Source organism: Oryx dammah, unplaced genomic scaffold (genome assembly GCF_014754425.2).
Source record: "Oryx dammah isolate SB20612 unplaced genomic scaffold, SCBI_Odam_1.1 HiC_scaffold_11056, whole genome shotgun sequence".
NCBI classification, from domain to species: Eukaryota; Metazoa; Chordata; class Mammalia; order Artiodactyla; family Bovidae; genus Oryx; species Oryx dammah.
Window position 1 is genome coordinate 133,395 of NW_024080450.1, and position 26,519 is coordinate 159,913.

The window sequence follows — 26,519 nt, forward strand, 5'->3', positions numbered from 1 at the left end:
AGCAAGACCAGAGTAGGAAACTTACATTTAAAAGAAATACATATCCTTAGAAACTCATTCCAGTATGTTCATTTTGAACTGGTGGTGGCCACATGAGCGGAAGGACAAAAATAAGCATATCTATCAAGGTAGTATAGAAATAACTAAAGGAAATTATGAAAATCCTTTTTGGTTAGGATTCTTCCCTAGATATATGGAAGCATTTTATATAATTTGTTGCAGTAAATTTTATGTTTCTACAGAAGAATATTGTCTGGGCTGCCTCCTGTCTAAAGCTGCTTTGAATTTTTAAGAATGCTAATCAAAGGATTCGTCTCCAAAGATATTTAAGCAGCTCATACAGCTCAATATCAGAAAAACAGCCCAGTCAAAAAATGGGCAGAACACCTAAACGGAGATTTCTCTAAAGAAGACATACAGATGGCCAATAAACATGAAAAGATGCTCCACATTGCTAATTACTATGGAAGTGCAAATCAAAACTACTATGAGGCATCACCCTGCACCAATCAGAATGGCCATCATAAAATCTACAAACAGTAAATGCTGGAGAGGATGTGTTGTTGGTGGGAATGTAAACTGATACAGCAATTATGGAGAACAATGTGGAGATTGCTTTAAAAACCTGGAATAGATCTACCATATGACCCAGTAATCCTGCTACTGGGCATACACCCTGAGAAAACCACAATTGTATAAGACACATGTACCCCAATGTTCATTGCAACAATATTTACAATAGCCAGGTCATGGATACAACCTAGATGTCCATAGACAGATGAATGGATAAAAAGTTGTGGTACATACATACAATGGAATATTTCTTAGTCATAAGAAGAAACAAATTTGAGTCAGTGGTATTAATGAGGTGGATGAACACCTTACAGAGTGAAATTGTCAGAGAAAAATATCGTATATTAACGCATATATATGGAATTTAGGAAAATAGTACTGATGAACCTATTTGCAGGGAAAGGATGGAGACATAGATGTAGAGAATGGGCTTGTGGACATAGCAGAGGAAGGAGAGTGTGGGAAGAATGGAGAAGGTAGCATCGACATATATACACTATCATGTGTCAAATAGATAGCTAACGGAAGTGTGTGTTTGAGTGTGTGTGTGTCTGTGTGTGTGTGTCTGTGTGTGTGTGTGTTAGTCGTGTCCGACTCTTTGCGACACCATGGACTGTAGCTGGCCAGGCTCCTCTGTCCGTGAGATTCTCCAGGCAAGAATACTGGAGTGGGTTGCCATTTCCTTCTCCAGGGGATCTTTCTGACCCAGAGATCGAAGCTGGGTCTCCTGCGTTGCAGACAGATTCTTTACTGTCTGAGCTACAGGGAAGTCTAGTAGCTAATGGAAAGTTGCTGTATAACACAAGGAGCCCATCTTGGCACTCTGTGATGACGTAGAACGGTACGATGGGGCAGGGAGGGGAGGCTTATGAAGGAGGGGATATGCATGCACACATGTGCTAAGTTAATTCTGTTGTATTTGACTCTCTGCAACCCTGTGGACCATAGTTTGCCAGGCTCCTCTGTCCATGGGATTCTCCAAGGAAAAGACTACTGGAGTGGGTTGCCGTGCTCTCCTCCAGGGGATTTTCCTGACCCAGGGATCGAATCTGCCTCTCTTATGCCTCCTACATTGGCAGGTGGGTTCTTTACCACTGGAGCCACCTGGGAAGCCAATGTATAATTAGGACTGATTTTCGCTGTTGTACCGCAGAAAACACAACATAGTAAGGCAGTTTTCTTCCAATTAAAAAATAAATTAAAAAATCCAACTTGATGCTCTTGATTTAAAGTTAAATTTTTCACTTAATGCAGAATTTTGAGCATTCCATGTCAATAAATACAGAATTGCATTATTCTAAAAAAGATTGCTAATTTTTTTCCTCTAAGTCAGTACTACTTAGTTTCTGATTTTTTTCCTTGTGTTCAATAAAAATATAATAGATAAAACAGATAAGTTCAAATATTAGAGATCAAATTGGAAAATTTGAAGCCACTGTAAACTATTTCCTCTACCTTTTGTAGAGTGCAGAATAGAAGTTTAAGGATGTATGAAGTACATGCAGGATTTTTGGCTCTTCTGTAAAAATATAACGTCATCTTTGGATTAAAATTTTCTAAAATGTAGCTTATTTGGGAAACTAGAGCATATCTGATTTGGTATAATTAAAATTAAGATTTACTCGTTTTTGTTTTCAGTGGAGTGGCAGGCAGCTGAGAGTTATTGTTATACTTTGTTTTTGTAAAGTTTGTTCCAAGCTTTGAATAATTTACTCAGAGTAAACTAATGTTAGTCTGTTTGGGAGTAGTTCTAATTACCTAAATTGTTTGACATCAGTTATTTGAAATTTAAAATTTATTTTTATAAGAATTGGTTATAATAGGTAGTCACATTACACAGTTTCTCTTTGTACCTTACCTCTATCATAATGCTTTCCGATCTTCAACATGAAGTGCTATAAATTCTTATTTTGAATTTCCTTAGGTGCCCCTCAGAACCGAGAGTTTCATGAAGCTAGAAGATTCTAGTATCAGTGATGTTAATTTTCAACAATGCTGTAATTCTTTAGGAGAAAGTGATTTCTTTGAGTCTGTAAGGACTTTGGTTTCTTGAGATTTTTGTGAAGATTGAATGAGACGATGTGGGGATGTGCTTCGAGGCATGATGTAGCTGCTTAGTAAAATAATGATGGGTATAAGTGCATTTTGAACTGTGTGCCACTAAGATTTTAGCCCTTTGCATCTAGGCTATCAGAGAAGCCCCTAGTATGTCCAGAGAGCCAAACTATCCTTCCCAACATTGACAATTCATGGTTAGTAGGATTCTAGCCCTTAAATATTACTAAGGGCTCAACTAAAGCATTCACTACCATTTTATGATAGAAGCTTTTAAGTTGTGGCTGTTTTGGGATACCAGGTCTCAACTGTCTGTGCTTAATTATGCTCATGGATGACCATCTCTTATTCTTGGGTGATCATCTGTGTTGTGATTTCTGTGTCTCATAGCCACTCTGGTCTGCTACCTGAAACTAGAATTTTTAGACAAACTTTATTTTTAAGGTTTTTATTGAAGTATAGTTGATTTACAATGTGTTAATTTCAGGTGTACAGCAAAGTGAATGAGCTATACATATACATATATATATATCTCCACTCTTTTTTTAGTTTTTTAAGTCCATTGAGCAGAGTTCCCTGTGCTGTTCAGTAGATTTTTATTTCAATAATTCTATTTATTTATTTTTGGTTGTGCTCAGTCTTTATTGCTGTGCAGGCTTTTTTCTCTAGTTGCAGCCAGTGGGGTCTTGTCTCTAGTTATGATGTGTGGGCTTCTCGTTGTGTTGGCTTCAATAGTGGAGCCATATAGGCTTAGTAGTTGTGACTCGTGGGCCTTAGGGTGTGCAGGCTTCAGTAGTTGGCAGTTCCTGGGCTCTACAGCACAGGCGCAGTATTTGTGACACATAGATTGAGTTGCTCCACGGCATGTGAGATCTTCTTGGACCAGGGATTGAACCCACGTCTTCTGCATTGGTAGGTGGATTCTTTACCTCTTAAGTCAACAGGGAATCCCTGTAACAGTTTTTATATTGGACTATTCAGTGGATATATCACTAGTTCTACTTTGTTTTTTACTTATTCATTTTTTAAAGCCATTTTGTATTGGGGTATATATAGTTGATTAATGGATGGAAGTTTGGGGGAGAATGGATACGTGTGTGTGTGTGGCTGAATCCCTCTGCTGTGTGCCTAAATCTGTTACAGTATTTTTACTTTTTTATTTTTTACATTTTGCTGCGCTGGGTCTTCATTGTGGTGCATGGGACTTCTCTTGTTGTGAATCATGGACTCTATAGAGTGTGCGTGTTCACTGATTGCAGCACACAGACTTCTTTATTTGCAGTGTGCAGGTTTGGTTGCCCTGTGGCATGTGGGATTTTAGTTCCCCAACCAGGGATTGAACCCGCATCCCCTGCATTGGAAGACAGATTCTTAACTGCTGGACCACCAGGGAAGTCCCATGTCAGAGGTTTTAAAGTTACCCAATTATTATTTTAGGATTAGTCCCCTTCCTTTGTTTTTTGGCTATTTAGATTTCATTTTTGTGCAGTTCTTATTTCAGTCTATTGACTGGTTTTCAGTTGGGTTGTATTTTACTGGTTGGCAGGCTTTCTGTATAAAATCTGGGTTTCAGGGTCTCTGTTGGTTTTTGGTATTGTAGATATTTTCACTCTGTTGCTTAACATTTTACTCTGTTAATGATAGTTTAATTTATTGTGGCTTTTTTATGGCTAAATTTTTTTGTGTCCTGTCTGGGAAATCTTTTCCAGTTGAACTAGTATTTCACTGATTTACCTTTTTAATGCTGTTTAATTGCATGGTAGGGCTTACTATGTGGCTCAGTGGTATAGAATCTGCCTGCCAGACAGGAGATATGGACTCAGTTTGTTTCAGGATCTTCCCCTGGAGAAGGGTATGGCAACCCACTCCAGTATTCTTGTTTGGAAAATCCCATGGAAAGAGGACCCTGGTGGGTGGCAGTCCTTGGGGTTGCAAAAGAGTCAGACATGACTTAGTGGCTAAATAACAACAACTCCATGGTTCTGTTTACTTTGTGTGTGGAGTGCATGCTTTAAAAGATTTAAACCTCTTGAAATATGTTGACATGCTTTATGGCCCAGTATTATTATTGTTGTTTAATTGCTGAAAAGTGAAAGTGAAATTGCTCAGTTGTGTCCGACTCTTTGTGACCCCATGGACTGTAACCTACCAGTCTCCTCAGTCAATGGCATCCCACTCCAGTACTCTTGTCTGGAAAAGTCCCATGGACGGAGGAGCCTGGTAGGCTGCAGTCCATGGGGTCGCTAAGAGTTGGGCACGACTGAAGCGACTTAGCAGTAGCAACTTAGTAGCAAGTTCCTCTGTCCATAGCATTTCCCAGGCAAGAATATTGGAGTGAGTGGCAATTTCCTTCTCCAGGGAATCTTCCTGACCCAGGGATTGAACCTGTGTCTCCTGTATTGGCAGAGGATTCTTTACCTCTGAGCCACCGGGGAGGCCAGTAGCCCAGTATGTAAGTTTGTAAATGTACTAGAAAAGAACACTTATTCTGTGGTTGTTGGATACAGTGTTTTATATATGCCAGTTGAGTCATCAGTTAATTAAGTTGTTCAGATCTTTTTTTTCTTTTTGTCTGTTTTATTCTATCAGTTACTGAGGTAAATGTGCTATAAAATATGTTTCTGTACTTTTGGATTAGTTTAATTTTCTCTGTAGTTCTGTTTTATTTTTGCTTTATGTATTTTGAAGCTGTATTATGATATACATGTACATTTAAAGTTTTCTTGTGAATTGAACACTTTCTAATGTTGAAATGTCCTAGTAGCTTTTGTATTGTATTAAAGTTTGCTTTGTTCTGGGAACTATTCAGTGTCCTGTGATAGACCATAATAGAAAAGAATTTGAAAAAGAATGTGTGTATATATTTATATATTTACACACAATATGTATAATTGAGTCTCTGCTGAACAGCAGTAATTAACACAACATTGTAAATCAACTACACTTCAATTGTAAAAATAAAATTGTCAAGTCTCATTAACTTTATTTGGTTAGTTTTTGCATAGCCTATCTTTACCCATTCTTTTTTTTTTCTTCCCTTAGTAATTTATGTGTATCTTTTTTTAAGCAACATGAAATTGGGTTTTTAGATACAGTCTGGCAATTTTGTCTTTGTCACATGTTGTCTGTTATGTAATTATTGATACATTTGCTTTACATTTCCCGTTTTACCATTGATTTCTGTTTTTCCTGTCTCTTCGATGTTGCTTTTTTCTCTTTTGATTTGTCTTATTCCAGCTATTCGCCCTCCCCCTTTTCCAGTTGCCCCTTTTATTAGGTTGGTAGATGTATGCTGTTTATGTTGTTTAGTAGTTGTCCCAGAGAATACCATATGCATCTTATAAAATGTCTAAATCAGTAAGTACTTGCACTTCTTTGCTGTTATTACAAGAACCTGAGAACAATTGAGCACTGTTTATATCTGCCTGCAGACTATATTTGAACCCTCCTCCTTCCTTCCTCCTTTGTCCTCTTCTTTTCCTCCTTCTAACACAAGACATTGTTAATACTTTATAAAGTCAGTTTTTATTTTGATTTATTCTTTCCATTGTTTTATTCCTTCACTTAGGAGAGGTTCATTTTTGTCTGTCTGAGGAACTCATTAACATTTCCTGTAGTCTTTATATGCTGGGTAACAAATTCTCTGTTTTTGTGTGTCAGAAAATGTCTATTTTGATTTCATTTTGGGGGAATTTGCACTGGATATGAAATTTTAGATTGCCAGTTACTCTTCCCGCTTTAAAATTTTTCTGAATTTTAAAATCATGGGTAACTTTATTCTTCACTTAAAAATAAATGAAAAAAAAATCATGGGTAATTTTAAATACTTAAAGAAGTAGAGATAATAGTAAGTTGACTCCCCATGAATCCTTCACCCAGATTTGACAGTTAATCTTAGAGCCAGCCTTGTTTTAGGTGTACTTAACCTCAAGGCTCCTCTCAGTTCCATTACCTGACTCATCTCTCACGGCCTTGAATATTTTAGCATGTATCTCTAAAAGATAAGGACCCTCTTTTAAAAAACAGAGTACATTATCCTGCCTTACCAATTAATACTGGCTAAATTGCATCAATCCAGAATTTCCCCATTGTCTCAAAATGACTTTTTAAGTGTAATGATAGCATGAATTTACTATATATTTTTGCCTTTTTAAAAAAAGACTTTTTAGAGCAGTTTCAGGTTTATAGTAACTTGAGCAGGAAATATGGAGTTCCCATACTCCATGGGGCTCCCCCCACACACACACACACACTTGAATCTCCCCATCAATATCCCACCCTGGGATGGTACATTTGGTATAATTGACGGACCTACATTGACGCATCCTTATCATTCAAAATTCTTAGTTTAAGACTCACTCTTGGTGTTTTGACAAGTGTATATAGTGTATATGCTCTGCCTCTACCCTAACTCCTGGCAACCACTGATCCATTTACTGTCTCCATAGTTTTCTCCTTTCCAGAATATTGTCTAGTTGGAATTATACAGTATGTAGCCTTTTAGATTGGCTTATTTGACTTAGTATGCATTTAAGGTTCCTCCATGGTTCTTTTGATGGTTTTATGGCTTATTTCTTTCTATTGCTAAATAATATCCCTTTGTCTGGGTGTACCATGGTTTATTTATTCACCTGTGGAACAATTTCTTGGTTGCTTCCAAGCTTTGACATTAATGAATAAAGCTGTCATATACACCTGTGAGCAGGTTTTGTTTGTCCATAAGTTCTCAACTCCTTTGGGTAAATACCAGGGAGAGGGTCCTTGTTGGACCAAATGGTAAGACTTATGTTTAGTTTTGTAAGAAATTGCTAAACTCTTCCCAAGTGGCTATACCGTTTTGTATTCCCATCAGCAATGAATGAGAGTTCTTGTTTCATTTCCTTGCCAGTATTTGATGATATTTCTGTTTTAGTTTGGCCATCCTAATAGTTATATAGTGCTCTCTTCTTGTTTTAATTGGCAGTTTCCTAATGGCCTATGATACAAATATACTTCTTTGCCATCTGTGTATCTTCTTTGGTGAGATATCTGTTAAAATTTTTGCCTGGTTTTTAAATTGTGTTCAGTTTGTTTTTTTTTTTTAAACCTTTATTTATTTATTTTTGTCTGCACTGGGCCTTTGTTGCTGTGCATGGGCTTTCTCTAGTTGAGTTGAGCTTGGGCTACTTGTCAGTTGTGGTGCATAGGCTTCTTGTAGTGACTTCTCTTGTGGATAACAGGCTGTAGGTGCACGGGCTTCAGTTGTTGTGGTGCCTAGCCTCAGTAGTTGCGGCCCACAGGCTCTAGATGCTGGTCTCGGTAGTTGTGGCACACAAGCTCAGCTGTCCCTTGACATGTGGGATCCTCCCAGATCAGGGATCAAACCTGTGAACCCCACATTGACAGACTCTCAACCTCTGGATCACCAGAGAATTACTTTAAATAACAGTCCTTTATCAGATGATCATTTCTAAGTGTTTTCTCCCAGTCTGGCTTTTCCCATTCCCTTGCAAAACATTTCTGTTTCAAGTGAGATGCAAATAAAGCTCATATGTTGCAAGTAACTGATCAGTGTCCTATTTTTTCCTCTTTTGTACTAATTATGCATTTGTTTTTCCTGCCATGTTGCATTGGCAGGAGGTTTCAATATGATGTTGAATAGAGAGCAGACAACCCCCTTTTTTTCCTTTAAAGTTTGTTTTTATTGTGGTAAAAGTCACATGATGTAAAACATAGCATTTTAACCATGTTTAATGGTACAGTTCAGTGGCACTAAGTACATTCACATTGTTGGACAACTGTCACCATCATCCATCCCCCCAGTTTTTCACCTTCCTAAACTGAAACTCTGTCTCCATTAAGCTTTTAACTCCCCATTGCCCCTCCATGCTTCCCGGCCCCTGGCATCTAGCAGTTAATTCTCTGACTCTGATAATTTGTCTGTTCTAGGTATCTTGTATAAGTGGAATCAATTATTTGGAGAGCAGACATCCTTGCTTTGTTACTGGGCTTAGAGGGAAAACGTTCAATTGGTCACCATTATTACTCCAAAGAGTAGATATTTTGTAGATGTACTTTATCAGGTCTAAGTAGTTTCCTTTTATTCCTGATTTCCTGGGAATTTTCTTAGAAATGAATGCTTTCTAATGCTTTTTTGTTATTGATTGTTAAGATGGTGTGGATTTTCTTTTCCTTTTATCAATATGGTGAATTATATTGGTTTTTCAAATGTTGAAATTTCTATGGTAAACCTCACTTGGTCATTAAGAATTATTCTTGTTCTATATTGCTGGATTTAACTTGGTGGTATATTATGGAGCATTTCTGTCTGTATTCATGAGGAATATTGGTCTGTGGTTTTTCTTTTCTAGTTTTGGTTATCAGGGTTATTACTGCCCTCATGAAATTAATTGAAATTGTTTCCTTTTCTATTTTCAGAAGAGAGTGTGTGAGTTCTAGTAGCTTGAATCTTTGAAGATACCGGTCCATCCAAGTTATCAAACACCTTGCATGGAGAGTTTTTCTTGAGCTTTTCTGGTGGCTCAGTCATAAAGAATCTGCCTGCCTGTGCAGGAGACTTGGGTTCCATCCCTGGATCGGGAAGATCCCTTGGAGAAGGAAATGGTTCATGGTATCGTAAAAGAGTTGGACATGATTTAGCAGCTAAACAACAACAATAAGGAATAAGGAATTTTCCTTATTATCCTTTTAATTGTGAGGTCTGTAGTCATTTCCTTTTCTTGTTCCTGATATTGCTAATTTATATCTTCTGGCTTTTTTTTGGCCTTTGTATCTAGATTCTAATCAATTTTACTGATATTTTGAGAGATGTTTTTCTTATTTTTCTGTTTTTGATTTCTGCTATTTTTTGGGGGGGGGTTCATTTGTTGTTTTTCTGTTTTCTAAAGGTTGAAACTTGAGGCTGCTCATTTGTGACCTTTCTTAAATTTATGTCTTTAACGCTATAAATTTTTCTAGGTCTTGCTGTAGCTGCATCTTACAAATTTTGACATTGTAGCTTCATTTTTGTTCAGTTGAAAATATTTTTTTAATTGTTCTTCAAGACTTTCTTAATTGTTCTTCAAGACTTTCTTTTTGACCCTGACTTATTTGGAAGTGTTTTGTTTAATGTGAAAACGGTTCAGGTATCTCTCTGTTACCGATTTCTACTGTTATTCCATTAGTGTCAGAGAATGTACTTACATGGTTTCAAACTTACAATTAGTAACATTTCCAAGGTTTGTTTTAAGACCCAGTTTATGATTTTATCTTGGTTGAGTGTCCCATGTTTACTTAAAGGTTTCATTTTCATCTGTAGGTTCCTTTCTGCTTTTTCCTGTTAGCAAGTTATTTGTTAAGGACACCTTTTTTGTTGTTGATTTTAGTGACTGTTTCCTTTTAATGTCACTTACTATGTTCATTAATCGCCTGCAAATTTGGGGGAAATTTATTAGACCTAGAGCACTGTCCATCAGAACCATCTGATCACCTGGGAAGCTTGTTAAACATAGATTAAAAAAAAAAAAAACAACAAAAACCCATAGCTTGCTGGGCTTCGTCCCCAGAGTTTCTGATTTGACTGGGTCCTGAGAATTTGCATTTCTATCAAATTAACCTGATAATGGTGAAAGTTGCTCATCTGGGGGACAGCACTTTGAGAAGTACAGCTCTAGAACAGTTGCTCAATCTCGTTATTGTTGACATTTGGGGTTTTAAAATCCTTTGTTGAGGCTGAGCTGTGTGTTGTAGGTTATTTAGCATTTTCCATCTCTACCCACTAGTGGTCCTTAACCCATGTTGTGACAACCAAAAATGTCCTCAAATATTGCCAGATGCTCCCCAGGGCAGATAGAGACCTCCACTCACTTTGGGAACCACTGCCTTGGATAACTATCTAGTGAAAACCCTTAAGTCCTTATCTCTAAGTTCTTTTGTTTTAGCCTAGTTAGATTTTCCTTGGAAACATTGTATATTATTATCTTTATGCTTGGATGTTTAAAGTCCAGATGCCAGTATTCCCTTTGATAGCTGTGAGGGGAATGGGGAAAGGCTAAGCATCTAGTATGTCTCTGTTGACTTAATCTTCTTGTTTTAGTGTTGTACTCCTGTTCTCGGTGTGTCTAGTATGTTCTTTAGTCTAGAGACCCTGTTCCCCTTCCAGAGGAAAAAAAATCCTTCCTTCTTTTTGTTGGGTTTGGGGAGGGACGATTGCTTGCTTAGCATGCAGTGAAGATATGTCTGCTTTGTCTTTCAAATCCTCTATTTTAGTCCTTCAGCATCTGTCACCTTATACCCTGTTCTCAGCCCCTGGTGGTACCATATTGAGTCTTCTAGGAATTCTGTAGATTGTGGGGATAGATTATGGGGATTGTATTAGCTTGGTTTTCTGTATTGCCAGTTGAGGATTCAGTTCTCCTGGGTCCATTGGATGTTTAGGATCAAAACTTTGTTCTAGTTAAAACCAAAAGGTCTCTATTTCTTCTATTTTATGAGTTGCTGCCTTGAAATGTTTCTTCCTCCAGATCGTATTCTGATTAAGAGACATATCTAGAATATATAAAGAATTTTTATAGCTCAGTAATAGAAAGGCAAATAACCCAATTAAAAAATGGGCAAAGGATGTGAATAAAGTTCTCCAAAGATATAAATATAAGCACATGAAAAGATGCTCAATGTCATTAGTTGTCAGGGGAATGCAAATAAAAACTACAGCACATCTACTAGGGTGGCTATTGAAAACAAATTAGGTAATAAATATTGGTGACAGTGTGGAGAGATTAGAACCTTATACACTGCTGGTAGGATTGTACAATTGTAATAGCCATTAAATACTTAGGATCACAGTCTGATGGTTCCTCAAGTGATGAAGAATTAACAGTAATTTAATTCTGCACCTGAGTATATACCCAAGAGAAATGCAATTATATGTCCACAGAAAAACTTGTACATAAACGCTTGTTGTTGTTTAGTCACTATGTCATGTCTGACTCTTTCAGGACCCCATGGACTGTATGTAGCCTGCCAGCCTTCTCTGTCCATGAGATTTCCCAGGCAAGAATATTGGAGTGGATTGCTGTTTTCTTTCTCCAGGGGATCTTCCCCGCTCAGTTTATAGCAACATTATTCATAATAGCCCAAAGGTGGAAACAGCCCAAGTGTCCATCAATTGATGGATAAACAAAATGTTGTATATTCATACAATAGAATGTTTAGCCATAAAAAGAGATGAAGTATTGATACATACCACAACATGAATGCACCTTTCAAATGTGTTAAGTGAAATCGCCAAGTGCTAACCACTGGACCGCCAGGGAACTCCCCAATTAGTGGTTTCTTATGGTTTGGAGTGATGAGGGGATAGGGAGGTCATAACTAAAAGGTATTGGTTTCTTTTTGAGAACATGAAAATCTCAAAATTGACCATGGTGATGGTTGAATGAAATCTGTGAATATACTAAAAAGCCATTGTACACCAGAAATGGGTGACTGAAGTGACTTAGCACAGAGTATAGTTAATCTGAGTTCATTTGCCCAGTCGTGTCTGGCTCTTTGTGACCCCATGAACCATAGCATGCTAGGCCTCCCTGTCCATCACCAACTCCTGGAGTCCACCCAAACCCATGTCCATTGAGTCGGTGATGCCATCCAACCATCTCATCCTCTGTTGTCCCCTTCTCCTCCTGTCTTCAGTCTTTCCCAGCATCAAGGTCTTTTCAGATGAGTCAGCTCTTCGCATGAAGTGGCCAAAGTATTGCAGTTTCAGCTTCAACATCAGTCCTTCCTTTAGGATGGACTGATCTCCTTTAGGATGGACTGGTTGGATCTCCTTGCAGTCCAAGGTACTCTCAAGAGTCTTCTCCCACACCACAGTTCAAAAGCATCAATTCCTCTGCACTCAGCTTTCTTTATAGTCCAACTCTCACATCCATATATAACTACTGGAAAAACCATAGCCTTGACTAGATGGACCTTTGTTGGCAAAGTAATGTCTCTGCTTTTTAATATGCTGTCTAGATTGGTCATAACTTTCCTTCCAAGGAGTAAGTGTCTTTTAATTTCATGGCTGCAATCATCATCTGCAGTGATTTTGGAGCCCAGAAAAATAAAATCAGTCACTGTTTCCCCATCTGTTTGCCATGAAGTGATGTGACTGGATGCCATGAATTTAGTTTTCTGAATGTTGAGCTTTACGCCAACTTTTTCACTCTCCTCTTTCACTTTCATCAAGAGGCTCTTTAGTTCTTCTTTACTTTCTGCCATAAGGGTGGTGTCATCTGCATATCTGAGGTTATTGATATTTCTCTCAGCAATCTTGATTCCAGCTTGTGCTTCCTCTAGCCCAGTGTTTCTCATGATGTATTCTGCATGTAAGTTAAATAAGCAGGGTGATAATATACAGCCTTGACATACTCCTTTTGCTCTTTGGAACCAGTCTGTTGTTCCATGTCCAGTTCTAACTGTTGTTTCCTGACCTGCATACAGATTTCTCAAGAGGCAGGTTAGGTGGTCTGGTATTCCCATTTCTTTCAGAATTTTCCACAGTTGATTGTGATCCACACAGTCAAAGGCTTTGGCATCATCAGTAAAACAGAAATAGATGTTTTTCTGGAACTCTCTTGCTTTTTCGATGATCAGCGGATGTTGGCAGTTTGATCTCTGGTTCCTCTACTTTTTCTAAAACCAGCTTGAAGGTCTAGAAGTTCATAGTTCTTTTATTGCTGAAGCCTGGATTGGAGAATTTTAAACATCACTTTACTAGCGTGTGAGATGAGTGCAGTTGTGCGGTAATTTGAGCATTCTTTGGAATTGCCTTTCTTTGGGATTGGAATGAAACTGACCTTTTCCAGTCCTGTGGCCACTGCTGAGTTTTCCAAATTTGTTGGCATATTGAGTGCAGCACTTTCACAGCGTCATCTTTCAGGATTTGAAGTAATGGAATTCCATCACCTCCACTAGCTTTGTTCTTAGTGAGGCTTTCTAAGGCCCACTTGACTTCACATTCCAGGGTGTCTGGCTCTAGGTGAGTGATTACACCATTGTGATTATCTGGGTCGTGAAGATCTTTTTTGTACAATTCTTCTGTATATTCTTGCCACCTCTTTTTTAATATCTTCTGCATCTTTTATTTAGGTCTCTACCATTTCTGTCCTTTATCGAGCCCATCTTTGCATGAAATGTTCCCTTGGTAGCTCTGATTTTCTTGGAGAGATCTCTAGTCTTTCCCATTCTATTGTTTTCCTCTATTTCTTTGCATTGATTGCTAAGGAAGGCTTTCTTGTCTCTCCTTGCTATTCTTTGGAACTCTGCATTCAAATGGGTATATCTTTTCTTTTCTCTTTTGCTTTTAATCTGAGTAGATTGGTTCTTAAAATCAGACCTATATTTCAAGCTTGAAAAAGAAAAGTGAAAGTGAAGTTGCTCAGTCGTATCTGACTCTTTCTGACCCCATGGACTGTAGCCTGCTAGGCTTCTCCATCCATGGGATTCTCCAGGAAAGGATACTGGAGTGGGTTGCCCATTCCTTCTCCAGGGGATCTTTGCAACACAGGGATCGAACCCAGGTGTCTGCACTGTAGGCAGACTCTTTACCATCTGAGCCACCAGGGGCTCCAGTTTCAAGCTTAACTTGACAGTTGATTAGCTGTCACTGTGAGAGGAGCATATTGAACCCCCCTCTGTTTCTATATCTGAAATAGGATTAAAAGTCATCTTCAGTTACTGAGGTTTAAAGAGCTGGCCTTGTAGCAGCTACTGTTTATTAAACCACCTTAGATACCTGATGCTTGAATTTTACATACATTCTCATTCGGTTCTTGTAAAACTATGTGCTAGGCATATTACCTTATTATTATTTGTAACAGCTGCCAAAGAGAGAAATGAAATGCTTAATAATATGAGAATGGTTAATTCATGATTGGACTTAATCTTTTTATATAGACTATTGTGCTAATGGTGCTTTAGCAAACATTTTCCTATTTTAAAATTGCTTATCTTATATAAAAGGGTTATATATCATATATTTTCAAAGGAAGGATAGTTCAGATGGTACAGGTCTGAAATATTTACTCAGTATAATTTCACATTATATTTATGATTTTTAAATAACAGTTACATTGAGTGTTATAACTTGGTTATGGAAAATTTCATTTATACACAAAGGTAGAATGTGATGAATTTTGGTTCACCTCTCTTTGACAGTGATTGACATATGATCTATCTTGCTTTATGTTTGTATTCCTCTACATCTCCCCTCCTACCCCTGGAAGAAAATGTTAGATAATATTTAATGTGTCTTTCCACTTATTGTGACAACCCGAAATACCCCTTATATTTCCAAAACATGGCCTTGATGATAATGTTATTGTCTATTGAGACCCATTTCTGTAGGGCATTGTAGTATGATGGGATTCTTTGAATTTCTTTACCCACCCTGAGATTTTCTGACTTCAGCAGTGGAATAAAACCTAAGTGCATAGGTGATTTTGGTGAAAGTGTGAGAAACTTACCTAGCATAGAATAAGTAAACTTTTCTTATTTTGGTTTGGCCAGAAAGTTTGTTCTGGCTTTTCTGCAAGATATTATGGAAAAACTCAAATGAACTCAAAAGTCCAATAGTATGACACACTCTCCTGTTGTATGTTTCTGCATTTTATTCCCCTCCCTGGGAAGCCTTTCTTGAGGTTTTCTTGGCTTCTTCCTAATTACGTTTTACGAAAACTTTCTCTAACTATCCTTTGTGTTTCCTCTGTACTTTGTGGTTTACTTGACTGCTCGCCTTTCGGGAGGAATTTTTACTTTCTGTTTCTGCATCATGTGTGTGTTCTCGTGTTCAGTTGCTCACTTGTGTCTGACTCTTTGTGACCCTGTTGATTGTAGCCCACCAGGCTCCTCTGTCAATGAGATTTCCCAGCAAGAATACTGGAGTGGGTTGCCATTTCCTTCTCCAGGGATTTTTGCGGACCAAGACTCGAACACACATCTCCTGCATTGGCAGGTGTACTTTTTACCACTGAGCTATAGGGCAAGCCTGTATCTGCATGATACTGCTTGTTAATAGATGTTGAATGAAAGAGGTGGGGAATGAAGTCAGTATAAGTGAGTGAGTGAAGTCGCTCAGTAGTGTCCGACTCTTTGCGACCTCATGGACTGTAGCCTGTCAGGCTCCTCCATCCGTGGGATTTTCCAGGCAAGAGTGCTGGAGTGGATTGCCATTTCCTTCTCCGGGGTATCTTCCTGACCTAGGAATCGAACCCAGGTCTCCCGCATTGCAGGCAGACGCTTTACCGTCTGAGCCACCAGGGAAGACTCCAAAGTCAGTATAATAGGCCAGTAATCAGGCCAATAATGAGGTTGGCTTTCTCAATATTCAAGTAGAAAGGAACAGAATTTGAGATGGAAATCTGAGGAAAGGAATATTGTAAACTTGGTAAGAGCTAGGTGTAGCTTGAACTACATTTAGTACCATTGATGTAAAATTGAATAAGGCTGTGACAAAGAAGTGGTTTATTAGGCCTTGAATATAGGATATATGCATCTGTAATAAAACATTTGCATTAGAGATGGGTGAAATGGTAATACTCATTTCCCACTAAGATCAAGATACAGACACAGAAAGGATATGTCTTCATATTGTTTGAGTTATTGTAGTATCTGTAATTGGGGGCTTTTTGAAGTACTTCTTCTAGAAACTAGACTAGCTGATGCTATGTAAACATCTATAATACATATTTATTTTATTCTTACTTAGTTCAAGGAAGAAATCTCTAAACGTTTCAAATCACATACCGACCAACTTGTGTTGATATTTGCTGGAAAAATTTTAAAAGATCAAGATACTTTGAGTCAGCATGGAATTCACGATGGACTTACTGTTCACCTTGTCATCAAAACACAAAACAGGTAAGTTTTTAGAAACATGTTAGCTGTAAACCATGAATAAATGTTTATAATTCCCTTTTAAAAATAACTAGTCTTGCCGTTAAATGATTGCTGTCATTAATGTGTAAATAGATTAAAATTCATTGATTTACTGCTGTTGATAACCAGATGTTTTTAAAAAAGCCAGTATGATTCAGTAATGCTAATACTTAAACAGTTGAATATTTTAACATGTTCATCATCATCATTATATTACTTGAATTACAGAATAAGCAAATTAATGTTTTGAGCTATGTTTTTTGGTCTCAGATTTTTGGACAAAGCTTAGAGATGTGACTCATCTTCTTTGCAAACCACAAATTAGTAACCATATTTCATTAAATCTAAGGCACTATTCAGTTCTTTAGAGTTACTTTTATTTGTGTACCAATAAGAAAAAATAGCACCCATTAAATTGGTATATTTTCTTTTCATTTAGAATTATTTTCTACTTAGTGAAAGAGCTCCTAGAGCTTCCTTAGACTTACTTGGATATGGTATTTTATCATCATTCAGATTAAGTGAGATTCAGAACTCTTAACTAGTGTCAGACGGAAAGGGTTTCTAATAAACTCTCCTTATCTTTTTGCTTGATATTAAATAATAATGAGTTATTATTTGTATTGATTTTGCAGTCTTCTTTGGTCAAGTCTCTTCTTTTACTTTCAACATTTTTAGTTCTGAGTAAAACTGCTCCCCAGTCCTTAAGAACTTAGGAGATAGATCAAAAATTGCTTATATAATCAGGATTTGTGATTGTGATCAGTCATTAATTCTTTTCTGTGAGGTGATCTCCCTCTCTTACACAATCAATCAATATGATTGAAATGTTTATGACATTTTTTATGTTTATGAATTTTTTATGAAATATTTACAAGTGTACTTGAGGTGGAGAAGGCAGTGGCAACCCACTCCAGTACTCTTGCCTGGCAAATCCCATGGACAGAGGAGCCTGGTGGGCTGCAGTCCATGGGGTCGCTAAGAGTCTGACACAACTGAGTGACTTCACTTTCACTTTTCACTTTCATGCATTGGAGAAGGAAATGGCAACCCACTCCAGTGTTCTTGCCTGGAGAATCCCAGGGATAGGGAGCCTGGTGGGCTGCCATCTATGGGGTCGCAGAGAGTCGGACACGACTGAAGTGACTTAGCAGCAGCCGCAGTATTTGAGGGGCAATTGAAGTATAGTTTGGATTTCATGGGATTTTACTATATTTGTTTATATTCTTGTTCCTTGTGCTTAATTATCTCAGCATATATACTTTATGATAATTTGAGTTGGTTTAAAATCTTTATTCGTACCTATTGGAATTTCAGAGCTCCTTTTGAAAATAATTTGCTCAAATGTTTATATTATGGTGTAAATTATTTTTCATAGGCCTCAGGATCATTCAGCTCAACAAACAAATGCCAGTGGAACCAGTGCCACCACATCATCCGCTCCTAGTAGTAACTCCACATCTGGTTCTGCCACTAGCAACCCTTTTGGTTTAGGTAAGTATTTTTAGTCATTTTGCATAAGGATAAAAATAAACAAATTTCCTTTTTCCCAGGATAGTTTTAAGTAAGATGAAGTTAAACATTAAGTCACTTTAGCAATGACAAAAACTTGTCTAGGTTATTTCTATAATTGTAGTTATTAAGAGGATATTTGAGGATACAGATGTGCTTGCTTAGGTTACATTTATATATAATAAGTGATCAGTAAGTGGCACGTTTCTTTTTAATAATGAAAGAGATGTACTGTATGTGTACCTAATTTGACCACCACATAATTGACTCTGGAAAAGAACCCCTTGAACACAGTTTTCTCCTTTGTAAAATGAAAGGATCAGATTGCATTAGTGATTTTCTAACTGTTCTAAACTCACACAGAAAGGCCTGATGCAAGCCCGGTGGTTAAGGATCTTGTGCATCAGCCAAAACTACTTTTCTTATATTAGTTTTTATACTGGGGTTCTTAGGAAGGTTTAGTTGGGGAATGGAGTGATCTGAAGCTAACAGAAGTTGAACAAGATAGATAAATGGCTTAGTGCTTCTTTTAGTTCCTAAGTTGTATGACAAGTATAATACCTTGAAATGACATTTTATCTCATTATTGACTGGGGGACTTTTGGCAAAAACTAACACCTGTGACCAGCAATTTTTATTTTGGGTAGCCAAAACTTAGTTCTGTTATTTTACTAATACTTTGCAGTTTATTGCATTGAGTAGTTACACCTGACATACCTGTGAAGTCTTTTCTAGCACCGTGAGTTTTATTTTCACTTTCTGTATCAGAATCAGTCACTAAAGTTTTCTTTTTGTTGATCTAATATTCACATCATCTGAATCAGAACTGTATTCTAACGAACTGTCATCTTCTGAGACGGTAGCATGTATATCACTTGGACATTCAGAGAAAGTATTTGTGTAAAATTCAGCTATTAATTCTTCACTCAGAATTTCACGATGTGTCATTAAAAATTTTACAATAATAAATGTGAGTTTATAACATACACAAGGTTGGAACAAAAACCTGACAGAGCAAAATGTGAATAATGATATCATAAGTTGTGTAATGAATCCTTACACAGTTTTCATGTATCGAGGCTCATATTTTCTTTCACTTCCAGAAAAAGTTTTTTAGTAATTTATTGATACCAGTTATGTTGGAAACAACATTTAGGGCATGGCATTGAATCACATTCTCTCTCTCTCTCCCTCTCTCTTTTTTTCTAATGTTTGATTTAAACACATCTTGGGCTAAATTTGAGGCAGATGAGTTTTAGATGGAAAATTGATTAACATGAATAATCTGGAAAGATTAGGATGAAATTATTTAGTGTATTATTGAGGTAAATCTCTTCCCTCAATTTTTTTTAAAATATTATTTATTTGGCTGTGCTGGGTCTTAGATGTGGCATGTTAACTGGTAGTTGGGGCATGTGGGATCTAGTTCCCTGACCAGGGAGTGAACCTGGGGCCCCTGCATTGGAAGCATGGAGTTTTAACCACTGGACCACTAGGGAAGTCCCTCTTCTCTCATTTTATAGGCAAAGAAATTAAAACCCACGGAAGCTTTTAGTTAATTTGTCCCTTTGCTGCTTATTTCATTTGCATCCCCTCCTATCTTAGTTACTTTTCCGCATCAGTTATTCAGTTTACCCTGTATATTTGGCCTTTTTTTTGCTGTGTGTTTTCCTTAAGGTCTGTCCCATGTTTAAACGAAGAAGGCAATGGCACCCCACACCAATACTCTTGCCTGGAAAATCCCATGGGTGGAGGAGCCTGGTAGGCTGCAGTCCATGGGGTCGCTAAGAGTCAGACATGACTGAGTGACTTCACTTTCACTTTTCACTTTCATGCATTGGAGAAGGAAATGGCAACCCACTCCAGTGTTCTTGCCTGGAGAATCCCAGGGATAGAGGAGCCTGGTGGGCTGCCATCTATGGGGTCGCACAGAGTCGGACATAATTGAAGCGACTTCGCAGCAGTAGCAGCAGCATCTGCAGCATGTTTAAAAGCAACAGAATCCCACTACCACCTTTCTTTTTCTTTCTCAGCTATTTTTGGAAAAGATACATTCTGTTTTCTGTCTGTATTTCTCTTTCACTTAAGTTTGCTGTGCTCTATTTCTTGCCCCCATCAGTTCCCTTGATAAAGTCACCATTGACCTCTTAGCTTGCCAAATTTAATGGACACTTTTTCAGATTTTTAGATACTTACATTGAAAGTGTTTTAAAATCTAAATTGCTGTCTTCTAATGCTTATCAGTCTTTCTTTGAAATTTCTTTTCTTTAATTCTTGATATGCCTTTTCCCTGGTTAATTTTCTGACCAGTTTTTTCCTCTCTCATTTGTGGGTCTCTTCTTCCTATTCCTTTTATTAGTATTGTTCTGCCAAGTTCTGCCTTCTCTTTCTTCTGTTCTTTTATTCTGTTTTCCCCATTGACAATATCCTAACTGTAAATTGTTGACTCTAGAATCTTTACCTAAACCCACATCAATTCTGAACTCCATGCCTTGTATTCAGCTCTCTTTGATATTACCTGATGTTACTCTTAAGTACTTTAGCCTGTATGTTCCTTCTTAGAAAGCAAAGAAGAACAAAACAAATAAATAAATTCATCATCTTGACTCAGACTACAACCTCTCTCCAGCCAAGTCTCTTGGTCCATAAAATCTTTCCTCTCCCACCCCATGTAATGATTCTATTCCGTTGCTACTTCCTTGATGTAGCTCAACTTTTAAAAATGTTTATTACTCTATGTCATTTCCACACTGTTATTAAAAATATCTTAAGTGACTATCTTGCATTTGAAATGTATCGAGATTTTGTGATGTAGCCTCTCCATTTTCATTTAACATTCTGTACAAGTTACACTAGGATAGGCTGTCCTGTGGTAGTGTGTCTGCTTAGTTGCTCAGTCATATCCGACTCTTTGTGACCCCATGGACTGTAGGCCACCAGGCTCCTTTGTCCATGGGAATTCTCCAGGCAAGAATATACTGGAGTGGGTTGCCTTTTCTTCATGACTTTTTTTTTTTTTTTTACTGAAGTATAGTTGATTTTACAGTGTGCCAATCTGCTGGACCGCAGAGTGACTCAGTTATACACATATATACATTTCAAGAAAATCCTTTTGCATTATGATTTTCCACAAGATGTTCAATATAGTTTCCTCTGCTGTACATTAGGACCTTGTTTATCCATTCTAAATGTAGTAGTTTGCTCATGCTTCGTGTGTTTCACTGGTCAGTGAGGCCTCCATCTACATAGTCCTCAGGGACTCAAACTAATGGAATTCTGCTATCTTGTAGCTGCATCATTTGGAATATGGCAGAAGATAGAGCTAAAGTGTTTTAAGCTGAACCTTATATTCTAAACTTGGGCCAGAAGTGACACATACCATTTCTTACAGTCTTTTGGCCTTAACTAGTCACATGGCAGTCTGTCCAACTGCCAAAAGAAAAGAAGACTGCGCAGGAGATGTTTGGTGAGCACTGTTGTCTGCTCTTTTGGTCATACTGAATTTTTTGTGGTTTAAGAATGCATCAGTTCTCATATTGATATCTGTGCTTTTATAGATAATGTCTGTTGTGCCTAGTATTAAATCATCCTCCCAGCTGCGCCCTCGGACTAAGATGGCGGCGGCGGCCCGCCTGGGCTGGGGAGTTGCTGCCGCTGCAGGGGGGCTGCGGAGGCGATTCTGTCATGTTACGAATCCATGTACAATTAAGAAACAGCTTCTGCATCAGTTTATCCAAAGACCGCTTTTCCCACTCCCTGCAACGTTGTATAACACAGTGAGATACATGTTTATTCAAACACAAGATACCCCAAATCCCAACAGTTTAAAGTTTATTCCAGGAAAACCAGTTCTTGAGACAAGGACCATGGATTTTCCCACCCCAGCTACAGCATTTCGCTCCCCTCTGGCTAGGCAGTTATTTAGGATTGAGGGAGTAAAAAGTGTCTTTTTTGGACCAGATTTCATCACTGTCACAAAGGAGAATGAAGAATTAGACTGGAATTTACTTAAACCAGATATCTATGCTACAATTATGGATTTCTTTGCATCTGGCTTACCTTTAGTTACTGAGGAAACACCTTCAGGAGAAGCAGGATCTGAAGATGATGATGAAGTTGTGGCAATGATTAAGGAATTGTTAGATACTAGAATACGGCCAACTGTGCAGGAAGATGGAGGAGATGTAATCTACAAAGGCTTTGAAGATGGCATCGTACAGCTGAAACTCCAAGGTTCTTGTACCAGCTGCCCCAGTTCAATCATTACTCTGAAAAATGGAATTCAGAACATGCTACAGTTTTATATTCCAGAAGTAGAAGGCGTAGAACAGGTTATGGATGATGAATCAGATGAAAAAGAAGCAAACTCACCTTAAACTCATTTGAGTTTTCTGTGGGCCCTGCAGTTGGACTTGTTGATAATATGTACTAAGCTTTTATTATTAATCTGCTAAGCAGCTTGAGGATTAATAAAATATGTCCTTTCTTCAGAGAATGATATATTAAAAAAAAAAAAAAAAATCATCCTCCCAGCCCTCCCTACTTCTTGCCAACTTACTCATTTTCCAAATTCATTAAATGGCATTTTGTGGAAAAGTAGCCATTTTGCTTTTAATATATTATCTATTAATATATTAAGGTACTGTTAATATATTATCATGATATTCTGTGACAGTCTCTGTTGAAATACTTATTCTGCATTTATTTTGTCTTTCCTACCAGATTGAGTTCTGAGGGTATGCTTGTCTTTCTTGTCACCTTATTCCCAACATATAGCACAGTACTCAGTAAGTGAGAAATGAATGCATTTGGTTGATTATATACAAAGTTTTATAATAAACAGTCACCCTCCTGAATCTGTTAGGTTTCTCCATGATTTAATTGCTTCAGAGAGACATCTGTTTCCATGATGGGCAGCAGCTCTGTTCCAACCAGTCATTGGTGAATTCTACTTGTTAAACTAGTCATTGGTCTTCTGGAAAGAGATTATTAGAAATATAGTCTACTATATATTTTTCATTTCTTTTAGTGGGCATATTCTGGGATTTTTTTCTTTCTGATACCAGCCAGTTCTCCAACACTGCCTGGGTGGCTATCCAGTAGTTCAATTCTGACACTAACACCTGGAGTTAGTGTTAGATCCTGCAAGTTAAAGGACTTGGTCCCCTGTGACTGCCCCTGCTTCAGATACCAGTCTAGTCCCAGGCTACCTTTACTTCTGACTGACAGGCGGTAAATTGGGGGTTTCCACAACCCCTTATCAGGTTTGATGATTTACTCAGATCACTCACTGAACTCAGGAAAACACTGCACGTAAATTTACCAGTTTTTTTTATAAAGGATAGACCTCAGAAATAGATAAGTGAAAGAGGGAGAGAAGCATAGGGCAAGGTGTGGGTGTGGGGTGAGAGTACAGAGCTTCTTTGCCCTTTCTGGGCATGTCACCCTTATACAATGTAAATTTGTTCACCAACCCAGAAGTTTGTGAATCTCTTTGCACAAGAGTTTCACAGAATTCCATCTCTAGATCCTCTTCTAGCCCTGGAAGGTGGTGAATGGGCTGAACGTTCCAACTCTCAAAAAAATCACATGATCTTTCTGGCGACCACCACATTCTGAGGCTATCTGGGGGCCCCATCCTAAGTAATATCATTAACATAAATGAGGTATGATCTAGAGGGATTTGTTACAGATAACAAAAGACATTCCCTTCTGTCAGGAAATTCTAAGGGTTTTAAGAGCTTTATGCCTGGAACCAGGTGCAACAAACAACCAAATAATGTTTTTGTATTATACTGTGAATAGGAAATATATGTTTATTTGGTTTTATTATTTAAATATCATAGTGAACACATTTATTACTAGTCTCAATTATAGAAACTAAACATGTACTTACGAAAGTAATAGGAAATCTAATTTTGCTTTAAGCTGAATGGTTTTCTGTTAATAGGCTATTGATTCAATTAATATTTTTGCTTCATCTTCATACTTTAGCACAGTTATATTAATGATAAAATTTCATTTGTGTTTTTTTCCTTTATCCTCTTAGGTGGACTTGGAGGACTTGCAGGTCTGAGTAGCTTGGGTTTGAATACTACCAACTTCTCTGAACTACAGAGCCAGATGCAGCGGCAACTTATGTCCAATCCTGAAATGATGGTCCAGATCATGGAGAATCCCTTTGTCCAGAGCATGCTTTCAAATCCTGACCTGATGAGGCAGTTAATTATGGCCAATCCACAAATGCAACAGTTGATACAGAGAAATCCAGAAATTAGCCATATGCTGAATAATCCAGATATTATGAGACAAGTATGTGAATAGTTTCATTTAGTTAAGAAATTATATACTTATTTTTTCTTATTTTCTGTATTTAAAGAGCTTGCCAAATACATAAGCTAAAAAAAATAAACCCTAATCCTTGTTCAGGAAAACACAACTGAACTTTGAATTTTGTGCTGTATTTTAAAGATTTTTTTTTTATAAATAGTTGTTTTGCAGATCTAAGGAACAAAGAGTCCAGTTCAAGAGATGGACATTCCTGCAGAGCACAGTGTTTCTCTCTTCATGTTATTTGAATGTTAGCTTGGTTTTTGAGGTGATTTTCAGCAGGAACTATTCACAATCATTTTCTTTTTAAAAAAATTTTTTTAATTTTTTTAACACCAAAAACATTTTGTTTTGGAGTATAGTCAATTTACAATGTTGTGATGGTTTTAGGTGAACAGCAAAAGGACTCAGCCATACATATACATATATCCATTCTCCCCAATTCACAGTACTTTTCTGATTTAAGTATTGAAGATTGCTAATTCAGAGAATTAGAAAACTTAGAAAATTAGCTCTGACAGTTAATCTCAGCATCTTTTACCTCCCTCTGGAAATCTTTTTCTTAGACGTTGGAACTTGCTAGAAATCCAGCAATGATGCAGGAAATGATGAGAAACCAGGACCGAGCCTTGAGCAACCTGGAAAGCATCCCAGGGGGATACAATGCTTTGCGGCGCATGTACACAGATATTCAGGAACCCATGCTGAGTGCTGCACAAGAACAGGTAATGCCACTGCTCTGTGCTTCAGGGCAAGGCTCCTGTTTTAACACAAATACATCTATGATTGAGTGTTGTTTTTGTATACAAAAATGCAGTTTTCATTAAAAAAGATTTCTATATCTGTTATTTAAGACAAAAACTTATTCTTCATGATTTTTTTGTCTTTTATTACAGTTCGGTGGTAATCCATTTGCTTCATTAGTGAGCAATACATCGTCAGGTGAAGGTAGTCAGCCTTCCCGTACAGAAAATAGAGATCCATTACCCAATCCTTGGGCTCCCCAGGCTGCTCAGAGTTCATCAGGTTCCAGTGGCACCAGCAGCACAGTGGGGGGCACTAGTGGCAGTGCTGCCAGTGGTACTGCAGGGCCGAGTTCTGCGCCAAGCTCGGGGCCTGGAGTAGGAGGTATGCTCGCAACAACTGATGCCTCTTCTCTCCTTATCCTGTATGCTTTTGTGTGTGTTCGAGGAACAACTTTTATGAACTACCTTTTCATGTTGTAAGATGCTTTTTTTTTTTTCTTAAGGATGCTTAAATATGTAATGATGAGTATTAACTTGTGTACATTGTAGTTCAAGAGGTTACCAAAGATTTCCAGAGGCAGTTTTGTGGTTTTATCTTCTCATAAGATGGCTTGGGAGAAGTGGATTGTCTTCTCCTTTCAACAGCTTAGGGAAAGTGAACTGTAGGGGCAGCACAGTTAGCCATTACTCAGTCAGTGGGCACATTTTCCTTGGCTTTAGTCCAGTTTTGTGTTCTTTTATAGGACTCAGTGGGTATCCAGTCCTGACGCCAGGGCTAAACTTAGTAGCATCAGAGCACCTGCTGGCTTTGTGTTAAAAGTCAGCTTTCTAAGTCTTAACCTCAGACCTGTGATTCAGAATCTGCCACAGTGGAGTTTAAGATGTGTGTGTGTAACGATGCTAGAGATTCTGATGTGTAAACAGGTTAGGAATTTATTTTCAGTCATTTTTTTGTAGACTAGGTTCAATAAGTGGCTATCCTTTTCAGTTATTCAGATATTTACATGCTAAGCATTAGGTCCAAAATCAGTAGCTAGAATGATTATTTTAGTCTTAATACTTAGCATTTAAATGAGAAGAAATGAAAGCATGAGGCCACTTGCCTCAGGTGAGAGTGATTGGGTATATTTTAAAAGATAACTGTGTTTTGGCAGTGAAACTGGAAAGATGAGATGCTGTATAAGGAATTAAAAAAAATTCTTTACTGAAAGTTAATGATCAGAGTGGTCACAGAAGTATATATTCTTTTATAGAATACAGTGAGTATAATGACGTTTTTTGATAAAATATAAAGTGAAAGTGAAAGTTGCACAGTCGTGTCTGATTGTTTGTGATCCCATCAACTGTAACTTGTTTGACTCTTCTGTTCATGGAATTCTCCAGGCAGGAGTACTGGAGTGGGTTGCC

The 26,519-nt window shown here is 37.7% G+C and overlaps 2 protein-coding genes across 3 annotated transcripts in view; both read left to right on the forward strand.

Annotated features, from left to right (window-relative positions):
• LOC120860297 (ubiquilin-1) overlaps positions 1 to 26,519 on the forward strand; it is a 55,383-nt gene that overhangs the window by 14,963 nt on the left and 13,901 nt on the right. For both annotated transcript variants that reach the window (XM_040236073.1, XM_040236072.1), the window contains exons 2-6: positions 16,355 to 16,506; positions 17,903 to 18,018; positions 24,086 to 24,348; positions 24,933 to 25,091; positions 25,263 to 25,494. In XM_040236073.1, coding sequence (XP_040092007.1) covers positions 16,355 to 16,506; positions 17,903 to 18,018; positions 24,086 to 24,348; positions 24,933 to 25,091; positions 25,263 to 25,494 — 922 coding nt within the window. The remainder of the gene's footprint in view (positions 1 to 16,354; positions 16,507 to 17,902; positions 18,019 to 24,085; positions 24,349 to 24,932; positions 25,092 to 25,262; positions 25,495 to 26,519) is intronic.
• LOC120860298 (NFU1 iron-sulfur cluster scaffold homolog, mitochondrial) lies at positions 21,630 to 22,531 on the forward strand. Its single transcript, XM_040236074.1, has one exon. It carries the CDS (start codon positions 21,651 to 21,653, stop codon positions 22,410 to 22,412), a length of 762 nt encoding a protein of 253 aa, XP_040092008.1. The 5' UTR covers positions 21,630 to 21,650; the 3' UTR covers positions 22,413 to 22,531.

Bases quoted from the DNA above. Each gene is read 5' to 3' on its own strand.
- LOC120860298 (XM_040236074.1), top strand. From the start codon at position 21,651: ATGGCGGCGGCGGCCCGCCTGGGCTGGGGAGTTGCTGCCGCTGCAGGG.